At 33.1% G+C, this 15909-nt stretch overlaps 3 protein-coding genes across 3 annotated transcripts; 1 reads left to right on the plus strand and 2 right to left on the minus strand.

Annotated features, from left to right (window-relative positions):
• Positions 1–3794: 3794 nt before the first annotated feature.
• Positions 3795–5344, minus strand: LOC112508099 (non-specific lipid transfer protein GPI-anchored 2-like). The gene is made up of 3 exons (XM_025112880.1): positions 5044–5344; positions 4217–4297; positions 3795–3919 (listed from the first exon to the last, which is right to left on the minus strand). Exons 1-3 carry the CDS (start codon positions 5342–5344, stop codon positions 3795–3797), a joined length of 507 nt encoding a protein of 168 aa, XP_024968648.1.
• Positions 5345–7044: 1700 nt separating this feature from the next.
• On the minus strand, positions 7045–10337 carry LOC112507741 (protein YLS3-like). The gene is made up of 3 exons (XM_025112429.1): positions 9823–10337; positions 8127–8267; positions 7045–7297 (listed from the first exon to the last, which is right to left on the minus strand). The coding sequence occupies exons 1-3, from the start codon at positions 10145–10147 to the stop codon at positions 7179–7181; spliced, it is 585 nt and encodes a 194-aa protein (XP_024968197.1). The 5' UTR covers positions 10148–10337; the 3' UTR covers positions 7045–7178.
• A 3147-nt stretch (positions 10338–13484) lies between these two features.
• LOC112507740 (hevamine-A-like) lies at positions 13485–14610 on the plus strand. The gene has a single exon (XM_025112428.1). It carries the CDS (start codon positions 13562–13564, stop codon positions 14441–14443), a length of 882 nt encoding a protein of 293 aa, XP_024968196.1. The 5' UTR covers positions 13485–13561; the 3' UTR covers positions 14444–14610.
• Positions 14611–15909: the final 1299 nt, after the last annotated feature.

The following is a 15909-nucleotide window of genomic DNA, read 5'->3' on the forward strand; positions in this document are numbered from 1 at the left end:
CCCCCCCCCCCTTCTACAACCTGTTTAGTATTCTTGTAGACCCTTTTGGGACCAACAATTCATGGCACATATTTCGTTTTCTAAATTACTGATATTAGGAGCATCAAACCATCCAACTTGGCATTCGATTGGGTAAGGATCAATTGAGAGAAATGATCGATTGAGATAAAACATAGGTTAAGGTTAATCGATTGAGAGATGAGTGATTGAGAAACGCCCGCTACTGAGACCTGGAGAAGCAATAAGAGACAAATAAATGGTTGGTTTATCTCTTACCATATAATAAGACAGTAAAACATAAGCGTTTTTTAAATTTTGAAAAAAAAACAGTTTAAATGACTCTACCTCTTACTCAATCATACAAAAGCTTGCCACGTAAGCACTAAGGACTAGACCCAATATTTCAACCCATTAATCATTGGATTTGGAACCCCCTATCCTATTGTTTTTTTTTACTTTATATTTTATATTTAATTTATTTATTCAATTTTATAAAATTGTTATTAAAATCAGGTGTTGTTAATAAAATGTAAAGAGTAAGTAATGTATGTGAGCAAAAATGACTAAGGAGTCGTTTATTAAACACTTACTTAATAAGTGTTTACCGGGTAGTTTTCTTTAGCGGATGAATATGACAACTATCAAAAAATTTACCCGGTAAGAACAATGATATAGATGGAGAGTCTTACTCGGTAAGTGAGAGTGATGATTCTTACCTGAGTAAGTGTTTACCGGGTAAATTGTTGCATACGGTATCATTTTGATGTACTACAGTTTTACCCCGTAAAATATACTATAGTGTTGACTCCTAATATTAAGCGCTTACCGGATAAACATTTAAGTAAAGGGCTCCTAAGTAGTTATTTAATGTTTGTGGTTGGAAATATCTCTACCCAATCCAATTTAAAGTGTACAGGTTGATCAGATTGATATTTTGTTACATCAAAATATTTTTTTAACCTTAAATAATGTTGCTTTCTCTGCTCATAATCTCTTTTCATCACCAATCACTTGGTACAACCTTTCCACATTTCTTAGATCTTAAGTATATTAAATTTAACTACTTTTTTCAATTTGCATATACATATATATATATATATATATATATGTGTGTGTGTGTGTGTGTGTGTGTGTATACTTGGAATCACATGAGACCAATTTGTTTTCGTGAGACTCGTGTGACCACTTTTTTGCACTTGAAACTCCACAGCAAAATGCTGTGAAGGTTCGTTTTTTTTACCTTCACAATATTTTGTTGTGAAGTTTCATGTGTAAAAAAAATAGTCTCACGGGTCTCACGAAAACAGTGTGATCTCACGTGAACCCTCTCTCTATATATATATATATATATATGTGTGTGTGTGTATACTTGGAATCACATGAGACCAGTTTGTTTTCGTGAGACTCGTGTGACCACTTTTTTGCACTTGAAACTTCACAGCAAAACGCTGTGAAGGTTCGTTTTTTTACCTTTACAACATTTTGTTGTGAAGTTTCATGTGTAAAAAAAATAGTCTCACATGTCTCACGAAAACAGTGTGATCTCACGTGAACCCTATATATATGTGTGTGTGTGTGTGTGTGTGTGTGTGTTCATATTTACTAAACATACTAGTTGTGTACCTGTGCAATGCGGCGGGAGCCATGAATTTTAACGATTTTGAAGTTCCACTGGTTTTATAAGATAAGATTTAACGATGATATATGTTACACTTGGTCTTTACATATTAATACAATTTGAATAAATAAGAGTTATGATTCCAATTACAGACTATCGATGAAAAAATTTGTATGACAGTTTAAAATCCAATATATTTAAAATCCAAYATATTTAAAMKCCAACATATTTAAACGACTCCACAAATGTRTTCGATTTACACMAAGAGMAAAGAACCAAGAAACTTGAGTTTTAAGATAAACACTCAAAACCAATAAAGAAAAMTACAAACTTGACAGATCATAAGCCATGAAAAGACCAAAAAAGATGGGTTTTAGAATGAAATTTCAACTGTTTACCCTCTTTCTTGTCCAAAAACTCAGATTAAGGTTGAATTAATACATGTATATATACATTTCAAAAAAAACCCAAGAACATATTAATTCAGAACATATTATACAGTGTAATTTGGACAGCCTAATCCCAAAATATATAGTATATATATAAATAAATAACTATAAAAATATAATTCGTAAATATTAAAAATATTTTTTACAATATGTATAACATATAATAATATAATTAAGTCAAAAACTATTCAATATTGGACTCATTTCGAAGATATTAACGAGACGATTATAATGGTGTAACTTGTTAAAATAAAAATGTATTTTTAAACATGTTTTAATTGATATACGATTATGTATATTAATTTGATAAATGTTTAAAATGAAACATTTAAAAGTAAATGAAGTAAATAAACAAATAAATTAATTATAGGGGAATAAAATGTAAATTTAAAATTATAATTTTAAAAAAATAGGTTGTGAGATGGTGAGTGTATGTGAGGAGAAGAGAGAGTGAAAAAGTGATAAAGAGTATCTTGGTCATTTAGTATTTTAAGACTTTAAAACTTTTGTTAAATTTGCTTTATAAGATAGTATATATATATAAATATATGAAGTTATATAGAAATGTAGAAGAGATTGAAAATATAACATGACGGTGTAATTGTCTAATCTACACATTCATATTAAATCCAATAAATAACAAGATATTGAGTTCGTCGGGTTGGGTTGAGTTCAAATAACCGTAGCCCAATTCCAAACCAATCCTATAGTTTGAAAATTTTACAACTAGATTAGACATCGGGTTACTTCAAATTGGGTTATTTCGTATTAAGTTGGGTTAGGTTGATCGGGTTTTATGTATTTAGCAAATAATACATATGCATTTAGCCAACCCCATAAAATCTTTAAATCTTCAAGGATATCCACCATCTTTCGTCTTTTCACGATAAAAAATTAAAATTATAATATGTTCTTTTTTCAAATAAAAATTTACGAAAATAACAAAAATGACTAAAATACCCTTTATTTAACTTAAAACTAAAAGATTAACAACCTTTAAACAGATGAAGCAAAACCATTGGAAATTGACAAACCCAAGTGTTTGGTTAGAGATATTAAGCAATAATCAATGAAAATGAAATGAAACGAAAAGAAATTGTTTGGTTTTCTATAATATAATGAATTCATTCACACAAAAGCCCAAAATTTAATCGTTGTATAAACTAGGGGAGGGAATGAAAACTCATTCCCATTTTCATTCATTGTCATTTTCAATTTAATTCCTCAACATGAGCCAAACAGACCCTAAGGGTCCGTTTGGTTTGCATGATTGTTTTTTAGAGATTTGGATTTCATGGAGGGATTTAGATTGGAATGAATTTGAAATCATTGGTGTGTTTGGTTTGTAGGATTCAAAATGAAATTGGATTTCATTATTTATAAATAATTTATAGAAAATTATAAAAATAATTGAATTACATTTTTATTAATCGATTATTTACAAAACAAAATTTCTTAACATTTTATAAAACCTTATTGCATACAATTTTACAAAATCCCATGAAATCCTGAGCACTCCCTAAGGATTTCAAAATCTTATATTTGAAGAATTTTAATTAAATCCAAAGATTTCAAATCCGAACAATCTCACAAATCAAATAAAGAACCATATACAGATATTGAATAACTCAAAGCCAATGAGCTTTGATGTTGTAGGTTGTACCATATAATTTATTATAAAAACAAGAAAACAATCATTTACCAACCAAAAGCAGTTCGGAATTTTGTCACACGATAAATGTACAGGACACTACAAAAAGAGCAAACGCTAGTACATGAGTAGGTGTCCTAACAATCACTCCGTTTGATGCATCACCGCCACCGCCTGTTGAAGGGACTGATTTGGATCCACCTGCGTTTCGTTTTAAGATGAAGTAGTTTCACATTAAGGGGGTGTTTGGGATTGCTTATTTAACCAATTTATGTTTGTCTACAAAAGTCTTTATCAACTTATTATAAGTTAAAAAAGTTTAACTTCTTCAAAAACCCCTTATTACCGGTTTGACACCTATATAAGCTGTTTATCTAAACACTAAAAAGTGTTTATTATTGTTGTCACACCAGAATAAGTCAATAAGTTGTTTTTACAAACAACCCCAAACACCCCCTAAACTGGTTTAGAAGTAATTTTTATCAAACACTTTTGTACCTGTTGGTTGGCTAGTACTGGTTGGAGCTTCAGGAATTTTATCAGACTTAGCACTTGAAGGCGTCGGTCCGTTCGCAACACCTACAAAATAATTCTATTAATAAATATAACAAACTGTAACAAAATGAAACGTAATTTGTTCTGGTTTTAATTTGGGAAAATCTGGTCTCAGAAACTCTACTTTTGGAGGTCTCTGTAATTATATTGCTTACAAAATTATAATTTCCTTTTTTCTTCAGAAAAATCTTAGTGTGTTCTGTTGATTGCATCTAAAAATAGGAACTGAAAAAAAGTACGTTTCATTTTAATGCAGTTTTTCATAATGGTAAATTGCATGAAAAAAGTAAAGTACTTTAACTTGATTTCTATTTTAGGTAACGTACTTTCAAAGCTTACATCTTGATATATAAGATGTAAAGTTTTAAACATTTAAGTACTCATGTAACCAGTTGAATCATTAACCAGTTACCATGCTGATGTGGCGAATAATGTGATGAAATTGGCTTGAATAGCAAATAATACTGGGTTGGATATCACATCACATGTTAACCGGTTAATGTTTCAACCGGTTACCCGGGTACTTAAATATTTAAAATTTTACATTTTAGGTATCAAAATGGATATTTTGAAAAATACGTTACCCAAAATATGAATCAAGCTAAAGTACATTATTTTTTCATGCATTTTACCCATTTTAAATTTAAAAGTACATTTGTATTGTAAAATAAAATATTTAATTTGCTCTGATTGAGAAATACTGGTTTTATTATTTTATATCTTACCATCATGACAGATATAAACATATGGTATAAATGAATAAATGTTACCATTGCATTGGCTAACGGGAGGAGTTTGTACGTTACAGGCACGAGGAAGCGATAAAGCCAGTGTTTGGTTTATCGATATCCCAAGATTGGCCGTCCCACCACCGTTAACTAACGAGCAGAGGCATTGTGGTTGAACTTGTACGATGTTAGATAGTTGCGAGCAACACGCAGACGATGGAGTCGATGAATTCCCGGATACGGAGCTCAAGCATGGGGCTAAGCCGATGAACGCAATCATGCAGCCGGGTTGAGCCGTGGTCTCGACCCATGGCATGACCACTAGGATCAAGATTAAACCCATGTTAGTCATTTTTGATGCCATTGGTTTATTGGTTAAATGGTTATAGTTTTTGGTGCATTTCGAGTGAAATCAAGAAATGCTTTTAAAGGAGATCTCGGCAACCAACCTTAACTAAACAATTAATTTCTCTCTCTATATATATATAGAGAGAGGGGGGTAAAGATTAAATGCAAACCACTCATATTTGTACAAATCGTGTAAATCATTTTCATCCATCGATTTTATTGTTTAATCTTATCAAATTGTTTCACGAAATTGTTTATTCTTATGAAATTATTTCATATAATACTTTTTGATAAAACTGTTTCATATATGGTTATGAAATTGTTTCATATAATACTTATGAAGTTTTAATGAAATTGTTTTATGTATTTCTCTAAAATTAATATAATGAAGATGATAATATCCATGATTAATATTCTCCAGAATAAAAATGATTAATCAACCTCTCATAATTACAAAAAACGAAAAATTATGATTGTCTGAATGAGGTTTGTACGATTTGTACAAATAACGTGGTTTACAAAGTAATTTTTCCTCTCTCTCTCTCTATACACACACACACACATATATATATACATATATATATATATATATATATATACATTTGTCGATGATTAGGTTCACGTGAGACTAGTCTGTTTTGGTGAGACCACTTTTTTACATTTGAAGTTTCACAGCAAAAACTGTAGAGGTAAAAAGAACCTAAACCTTCATAGAAAAACACAGTGAAAATTACATTCACAGTGTTTTGCTGTAAAATTTTAAATGTAAAAAAATGGTCTCACCAAAACAGGATTGTCTCACACGATCCCAAATCCATTTGTCCATGATAATAATTAATCATAGTATTTTATGACAATTGCAATTATTTAATTTAAGTAAAGTATTTAACATATTTAAAATATTATTTAATAATATTTATTTTAAAATGAATTTACATTTATAGAGATACACATAGAGGGTTATTTGGGGGTGGGTTTTCTATATAAAGGAAAATGACCAACTTAGGTCTACCAACTCATGGGTCAAGTATAGAAATTTGATGGCATGTTAGAGCATCCCAATGAATCCAACAACTTATTACTCCACTTATCTTGGATTTGAAGGAATTTTATTAAAAAAAATTATCTGGTTTGAAGAATTTTTTAAATTTTAAAATCTTATAAATTTAGTACACCACCCTTTTGGTTATGAAAAATGTTCATACATGTTCTTTTTGTTGCAAAATTCAGTTTTGTGATTTGTGTATGAATTATTTACAGAAGAACAAGATTTAAAAGTTGAAAATTTCGTGTTTCAAAATGACAAGTGAACGAGATAATTAGGTATCAATATATGAAAAAGACGAAAATACCCTAGTTTATAAAATTGATATTAATTAATTGGTTAACAAATGATTATACCTCTATTAACATATATGTATGGATAGCATCCTTAGGTTGAGTTCCAGTGAAAAAGTAGAGTTAAAGTGAGAAGCGTAAAAATAGATCTCCACCCTTAGATGCACATTAGGATGAGATGTACCTAGATAAGATGCAAGGAGAGTGTGGTTCATAGGTGGGTTTGAGATTAAAGGTGATCAAGGGTCCAAATCCCTTCTTACGCTTTTCATCTTAACTCTCCTTCTTACACGATTTTTCGCTTAGCTTCCTTTCGGTAAATATAATCCATATAACAGTAATTATTTCAAGCAACATTGACTTAATATTTATCAAGAAATAACATGTTACATATGGAAAAATTTGAAACCTTAAATCACTCAAGGAAACAAATGAAACAATGTGTAATCAAATGCAACAAAAACCAACAACACACTTGATCATGAGAATACTCAAAACTTCATTCCGAAGAAAAGAACGAAAAACATAAGAAAACTCGGTACTCCAAATCTGCTTCCATCCGATGCGTTGTTATTTGTTGATGGCGTTGTTTTCGATCCAGATCCCGATCCTACAAATTCATCCTTTTTATTAGCTCAAGAAATATCTCGATTCTTATAAGAATATGTTGAACCCCATTAGATTACGTCCCTTCATGAGAGAAGGGAGGTTCCAACATATATTGATGATAAATACAAGTCTAGCTGATGCGAGACTCTAACAATACTAATAACAAAGGCATTCAAGTTATAGAATAAGGGATTGTTTGGTTGGTTATCCATTGGGATTGTTTGGCTGGTTTTCCGTTAAGTCATGTATGGATCAAACTGTCTGTATAGATTGGGAAGGTTTTTGTTCAGGAGGGTTTCTTCATAGATGGAAGGAGTGTTTTTTAAATGGGAGGTGCAGATTTGGAGAAAAAAAAAACTTGATTTCCTGCATAAAGCTCCACCGAGAAGCTTATTGAATAAGCCAATTTTCATTATTATTAAGTCATTATCAAACAGTCATGTATAGGTGACCATGTAAGCAGTGAATCTCATTAAGCTCATGTATGGATAAAGTTATTTGTGTGGATTAATCTGTTTGTATAGATTAAAGATATCTTTGTTTTAGGCTTTTTAATAGATGAAACGAGCCTTATCTTTAATTGGGAGGACATGTTTTAAAAAAGCTCGACTTTCTGCATAAATCTCCCCCTAGAAACTTATTGAATAAGTTTCATCTATATCATTAAACCACTACCAAACAGTCCTATATAGCTGACTAAATAAGCTATAATTCTCATTAAGCTAAACGAACAAGCCCTAAGTCGATTACTTTCTAAAAAGACCCTTCAGAAAAGAAGAGATATTACAACATACATTCAAGATAAAGATAAATGATATGTAGTAAATTACCAGAAGTGGTAGTTGGTGTTGATGATGTAGTGGGAGCTTCAGCTTCAGGGGTTTCTTGTGAAGGCACTATTTCTGAACCGGTTGAGCCAGTTGGGGAACTTGCTGAACTTGTAGGTCCACCAGCAGGTCCATTAGCAACAGCTGTCAAAATAATTTTTAATTAGTGACTAATTGAAAATGGGTGCATTACAAAAAAATTGATTTTATAGGATGTCAAATATATATGAATATCATAATAGATTGTTTTATAAGACTTAGGTGCCGTTTACCAAACACTTACCCGAGTAAGCGCTTATGAAGTCACTTTACTTTACCGGATGAATATGACAAGGACTAAAAATCTTACACTGTAAGAACGAATGCAAGAATCGAGAGCCTTACCCGGTAAGTGAGGATGAAGACTCTTACCATGGTTAGCACTTACCGGGATAAATTGTTGCATACGATGCGTTTTAGTGAATAAAATCTTACCCGGCAAGTAAGCGATAGTATTTAAATATTACCGATAAGTGTTTAGGTAAGCGGCCCCTTAAACTTACAAGACTAAATAAGTGGACGTCCTACGTAAGAGCATCTCTAACATCCAAAATGGAGATTTTTGCTCCAACAGATTCTCCAAAATGGAGAAAGCAGGAAAGAGAGAGATGAAGATCTCCAAATTTGGAGAATTTTTCAAAATGGTTACTTGGGAAAAAGAAATGATTTTTTTATTCTCTCTACCGATGACAATTCTTGGAATTAAATGTATAGCGAGAGAAAAATTATCTTTTATGAATTGTATTGAATATTTTAAGTTTTTAATAATATAGAAGACATTATAACCTCAAAATTGGAGAAGCTATGGGAGATGAACCTAAATTATTCGCGAAGATTTTAACTTTTGATTCTCCATTTTGAAGAATCTGGTGGAGATGCTCTAAAAGTGTGCTACAATAAGTTGATAGGACGTTTTTGGACATCATATATAAAAGTATTGCAATAATACTCTTGTTTTTATAGCATACTTTTCAGATATTGTAAATATTAGAGTAAATTATTGTTTTCATCCCTATAGTTTGTTAATAATTTTGATTTTCGTCGATGAGGTTTAGAAATTCCGGTTTTTGTCCCTATGTGTTTGCAACTTATTGTTATTTTCGTCCCTAGACTAATTCCTACCTTTAAATACATGGGACGAAAACAACAAAGAATTGTAAACCACAGGGACCGAAAAAACATAAAGATTGTAAATTATAAGGACGAAAATAGCAATGAATTACAAATCATAGGGATGTTAATTACAATTTCTAAACCATACGAATGAAAATCATAATTATTAACAAACTACAGGGACATAATTGTAATTTACTCTAAATATTAATATGATATCTTATTTCAAAACGGTCCAAAAAAAACTTGTTCCTATTGACTTATTATAACACTATTACATAAGACACATAATTGTTTTTTTTAGAAGTATATAATATTTATATACGGCAAATGCAACAAATAAACTCACACACCCTCATCATCTATGGTGAGGTTTGAACCCCTGACCTCCTAGAAGGCCAAGGGCTACGATACCGCTAGGCCAAAGGCCCTTTGGTATAATTGTTTGTTGCTATAAACCTAAGTCCTATAAAATAGTTTATTAGAACATTTAGATGATTATGCCAATAATTATTTGTAATAAATATGTTTAAAGAAATAATCATACCATTGCATCGGCTGATGGGAGGAGTTTGTACTTTACAAGCACCAGGAAGCGTTATCGCAAGAGTTTGGTTAATAGTAACGCCAATATTCGGACCGTTGCCATTAAGCAAAGAACAAAGGCATAGTGGTTGTGACTGCACCACGGTCGAGAGTTGTGAGCAACATGAAGGTGAGGGAGTAGACGTGTTTCCTGTCACATAGTTTAGGCACGAAGCCAAACCCATGAGCGTGTTGGTGCAACCGCTCGATTGAGCCCGGGCTCCACCCCATACCATGACCATCATGACCAAGACTACACCCATGACTTCTTGCCTTTTTGGAGCCATTGGCTTTAGCTAATATTGAGTGCTTAATGAAACACAAAGAGCTAAATGTGTGTGATTAATGGCTTATGACTATGTGTGTGATTAATGGCTTATGACTATGTGTGATAAAAGGAAATGTATTTATAGGGAGAAACTTTGGAGTTTAGTAAATCATTGAGATTTTATTTCTGATTATTATATAAGTTTGGGTAACCAACTTTCCTAACATGTTTGGCTTTAATTTGAAAATTTTAAATTCAGTATTTTCAGTATCATATTTTAAAATATTAATGGTAATAAAACAAGCATCAAAATGATGTTTGACAAGCGGTTTTCAAACGTTCTGCATTTGTTACAGTGGATATGATATAACAAAACGTGAATTATTGCTCCACATTTGACAAGACTTTTATTTTATGTGGAACAGACAGAAACAAAGTGGAAAAGGCGTGTTCCACCCCCACCTCATGAAACAAGGTGGAACAAACTTATATTTTACTAATATAACCTCAAAATAAAACCTCTTCTAAAACGTCTCCCTCTTTACATTTTATTCATTATTCAAAGTTTTATTTATTATATTTTATGCTCTTTAACTTTCACTTTACTATGCTCAAAATACTATTTTTATGCGGTTTCTATATTTTGATTAGTTTATGTAATTTATTAAATATTAATAATAAAAATTGAAAACTATATAATATTTTTATTTTGCCATTTTAATCATCTAGACGAAAACTTTCCAGTGATATACTTTGTATAAAAATTATTATTTTATTATAATTTAATAAATTAAATTAATTAATCAAATATATAACCAACTCTTTAGGGGTAAATTGGTCATTTTATATGTTTTGTTTTGTCCAAACATTGAATAGTTGCTCTATCCTGTCTAGATACCAAATGCAAATTTAAGGTTATATACTTAAATATAGCAACTCATATAATGTTACATCTTTTCTTTATGTTCCATATGTTCCTCTTATTTTGTTATTATTTAGCGGTATGGCGATTGATCGTCTGATAGGAGAAGTTATGGTGAGAATCGTAAGAAGAGATATGAACTCTTGATCATCATTTAATCTCATACCTACCCATGATTTGCGATTTAGAAGGGAATTGATCCGGTGCATCTCAATGTACCTTATTAGTGTTGACATACGATTAGAATTAATCTAAGAGTGAAGATCTCTTCTTACGCTTCTCACCATAACTTCTCTTTTCACCGGAATCCAACTATTAAGGATATTTGGATTAATACTTTATTACAATCAAACATTTTATAAAAGTGTGTGTAATAATATAGTAATTATAACATACATACATACATACATATGCGTTAAAAAAACCAAAAAGATATTAATTTATAAACAAAGTAGTATCTTTGTAAAACAACCCTCATAATCTAAGATGGTGAGGTGTTAAATAAATAAATGCATAGCTGAATTAAAAAAGGATAAGGTGAACAAACTTAGGTGTAGCAGTTATGATTGATATCATTGGTATAGAGGCATAAGCTTGGAGTTAGTTCGATTCCTAAAATCAAAAGCTTGAATTATACCATAATATATTTTACTTGACATTATTTCCTTTCAAGTTGTTCCGCTTTCTTGAGGTTAACGGTGGCATGGATGTGATTAGAGATGCACAAAAAAGCTCAAGTCCAACACCTAGTCCAGGTCCGGCCTGAAAAAGGGTCGGGCCTAGTGAACCCGAAACCTGGTCCAGGCCAGGCCTCAAAGCCTGATCAAGCTGAAATTTTGAGGGTTGGCATCGGCATAAGCCCGGCCCAATAAATACTGACCTGGAAAAGCCCAAAGAAGCCTGCCATAAAAAGCCCAGTCGGGACCTTTTTCAACCCCAAATCCCAGCCCCGCTCTAAAAAAGCCGAGGTCTTCTTCTGCTCACTGAAAACGGACTTGGAAGGCCCGGCCCAGGTGCGAAAATCCCAGGACTTGTGCATCTCTAGATGTGATTGGTCGAGGATACAAGTTTTTTTATGTTCATTTCATGGTCTGGTGGGTTGTTTCACTAAATGACCTCCTTAACAAGGGTTTTTTAAATTCATCATTTTCTGACAAGTTTTTTTAAGCATTCTTGTGTATGGAAGTGGCGTTATCAAAACTGTCAGAAGGTCATTAACTTAAAAAAGAACTGTGATAGAAGTCATTTAATCAAAGGACCTTGGTTTCGGTCTACATACCTGATGGAGTCATAGTTGGATTGGGATGGATCTTCAGGCAGCATATATACATCTGGAGCTACTGCAGAACCTTTAGGAGAAGCATCCAGGCTTGGCATAGTGATCTGTTTGTAGGTACATAAATAATTGCACAAGAACAAGAATTATGGAAATGAAACACACACACACACACACACACACACATATATATATATAAAGGGCGGTTTAAGGGAAAACCCCCCAAAAAATGAAAAACTGCGAAACACCCTGGTAACCATTTATCTAGAGGGTATGCACATGTGCATACAAGTAACTGAAGTTGTTTCTTGGTTTTTATGCACGTGCGCATGTTGTGCACATATGCATACCGGACAAATTGTTTACAAATTTGCTTACTAGGGTGTTCCCCTGAACCTAACCCTATGAGTGTGTGTGTATTCCAAACCTCAAGAAAAAAGTATATGACTTCTGATATTTGCTAACCCAAGTTTCCAAATTACAAGCAACAGGAAGAGTTAGAGCCAGTGGCACACTGCTTAAAGCCTCAGGAGGATGTAATGGATAATCTCATCTACCCAGGCTTGAATCAGGCAATTCGTGGTCGCCTGGGGGATTAGTCGGTACACATAAGCTGGACCGGAAACCCACGGTTGCCCAAAAAAACAAAAAAAGGCATTGAAGTCGAGACTGCTTGAAACAGAAATCATATATTTAGCTCAACTTCATCAAGAAGGATGTACAATATTCTAAAGAATTACTAGACAAATGTGAGAGTAATTATATTTTATGTAATAATTTGATATATTTTATTGCAAATATTTTTGTTCATTACTGTCTCCGACAATCCACGAGTAAGCTACATGAATATCATATAGGACAGCATAGCATTCTTGAAAGAGGTTCATCAAAGTGATATACTAGAGCCGATTAGTAAGAACAAAGGTCATTAACAATAGCATAGAGACAAATCTGTTTGATAGTTTAGATTAAGAAACCTTTTTTTAAGATGAGCCTAACTTTTATGTAGCATATAACAAGAAACAGACAAACAGCTGACAAACCTGAGTTAGCTTTCCAACAATTTCAATCAATCTTGTGTCTGCTAAACGAGGGTTCAACGAAGTGCCCTCCAAGGTGCTTTCCTTCCTGAAAATACTTAGAAATTGGTAGCATGTCAATACTATATAAACCAAACTTCTTAAACACTTAAACACACCATTAATTTCTACAATCAGATACATCCTCAACTAAAAATGGCATACCAATTAGCATTATTCTCTTCAATGATGCTGTTACTAGCAGTGGGTACCAATGCCGGTGGCATTGCTATCTACTGGGGTCAAAACGGTGGTGAAGGCACGCTGGCTGAAACTTGCTCAACAGGGAACTACGATTTTGTCAACCTTGCATTTCTTCCAACATTCGGAAATGGTCAGACCCCCATGATTAATCTTGCAGGCCACTGCGATCCATACAGCAATGGCTGCACCAGTTTAAGCTCCGACATTAAATCATGTCAAGCTAAAGGAGTCAAGGTTATGTTAACTATTGGAGGCGCAGCAGGGAGCTACTACCTTACCTCTGCTGCAGACGCTAAACAAGTTGCCAATTACCTTTGGAATAACTTCTTAGGTGGGAAATCATCCACACGGCCTCTTGGTAAAGCCGTTTTAGATGGAATCGACTTTGATATCGAAGGAGGAACTACCCAACACTGGGATGACCTAGCCAGATATCTTTCTGGATACAGCACTCAAGGCAAGAAAGTATACTTGACAGCAGCTCCCCAGTGCCCTTTTCCAGATGCATATATTGGAACTGCCCTTAAAACAGGCCTTTTCGATTATGTTTGGGTTCAATTCTATAACAACCCCCCTTGTCAGTACTCTGGAGGTATAACCAATCTTGAAGATGCTTGGAAGCAATGGACTTCTGAAATACCAGCAACTAAGATCTTCTTGGGCCTACCTGCTGCACCTACAGCGGCTGGAAGTGGATACATCGCTGTCGGTGACCTTACTTCCAAAGTGCTTCCAGCAATTAAAGGTTCTGCAAAATATGGAGGTGTTATGTTGTGGGATAAGTACCATGATAACCAAACTGGATACAGTTCTTCCATCAAGAGCCATGTCTAGAGTGTAAAACTTCACTTGTATCATTCCCCTATGCGAGTATTATAAAATCTGCTTCTCCTACTTTGACAATTTCAGCTTCTAACTAAGAAAGTTGGTTCAAGTCTTGAATACTTTCTAGTAATATCACCCTTTTTTGGAAGGGTGTCCCTGGCAAATTGCGACTATAAGACATCACTCCTGATGAACTCAGTGCTTACGATTTCTGTGGATGCCTGTAATTGCCAATATCACCCTTTTGTGGTGCTGCCTTTAGGATAGACATCTAAGATGCAAATAGAAACCCTAGATTTCACCAACCTCGGATATCGTATAATTCAATCCTTGAAACAAAACAAAAACAAAAAATCACAGGTAATCCACGCTTGATTACATGTCTAAATCTATGAATTTTCAAATTAAACACGCCAATCAAACATAAACACTTTGTTCAAGCATGTGAATTATCAAATACGATCTCGGCAATCTTAAATAACAGAGAGTTAATTATTACCATTCAGCTACGATGACATCTCAAACTCCATTAAAGTTACCGCAAAATTCAACGCCACGGCTGCCGGAGACGTCGAGTTCTCCGACGACGGTAAAAGCATGGCGCCAAAGTTAGAATGCAGATTTGTCGATACGAAGACAATTTTGCACAAATTTTGATTTTGGCCCTCAAGGTTTTTAACTTTAGCTTAAACACACCCCTGTATAATTTCGTGAGTAAATTACATAAATTATCACGTGCTCTTTTTCTTAAAGGGCTATTTGGTTCAAACTCGGGAATCAAAATGAAAGTGACAATCAGTTTAATCTGTAATGAAAATTTGGGCTTATAAAAGAATGAGTTTGTTATATAATATAAAACCAAACAGTTTCTTTTATACAAATTTTTTATTGATTACTGTTTGGTACATTTAACTGAACACTCTCTGGATTACATTTACGAAAATAGTTCTACTTTTTGAAGTGTATATATCATGCATGTGTACATTTCACCTTCCAGGCTGCCAGATTCTACTTTCAGATAAAATACTTGGGTTCGTTTGATTCGGTTTATGCATTTGTTTCGTAACAAGATGATGACACATAAAATAATTTAAAGAAATAGATTTAATTATTTCATACAGTGAACACTTTTGTTGTTTCTCCCTGAGACCAGTTAGGCATGGTAACAAGGCGGGGATGGGGATGGGGATGGGGGGAGTTTTCTAATCCTCAACCCCGGTTTCTATGAACGGTCTCCGGCGGATACGGGGATGAATATCTCGTCTACGGTTTATTTTCTGGTCAACCCCTAATTTTCGTCCCCGGTCAAAACCTAATTTTAGAAAATTATATATATATATATATATATATATGGGGCTTAATCAAATGAGAACTAATTAGTTTGTGGTAAATGTGAGAACCAATATTAACCACAAATCAATAGATAAATTAGGAAATTTATAATTTTGGAATTTTGAATTAAAATATTAATGCAA

This window comes from Cynara cardunculus, assembly GCF_001531365.2.
Source record: "Cynara cardunculus var. scolymus isolate 2C chromosome LG 2, CcrdV1, whole genome shotgun sequence".
NCBI lineage: Eukaryota > Viridiplantae > Streptophyta > Magnoliopsida > Asterales > Asteraceae > Cynara > Cynara cardunculus.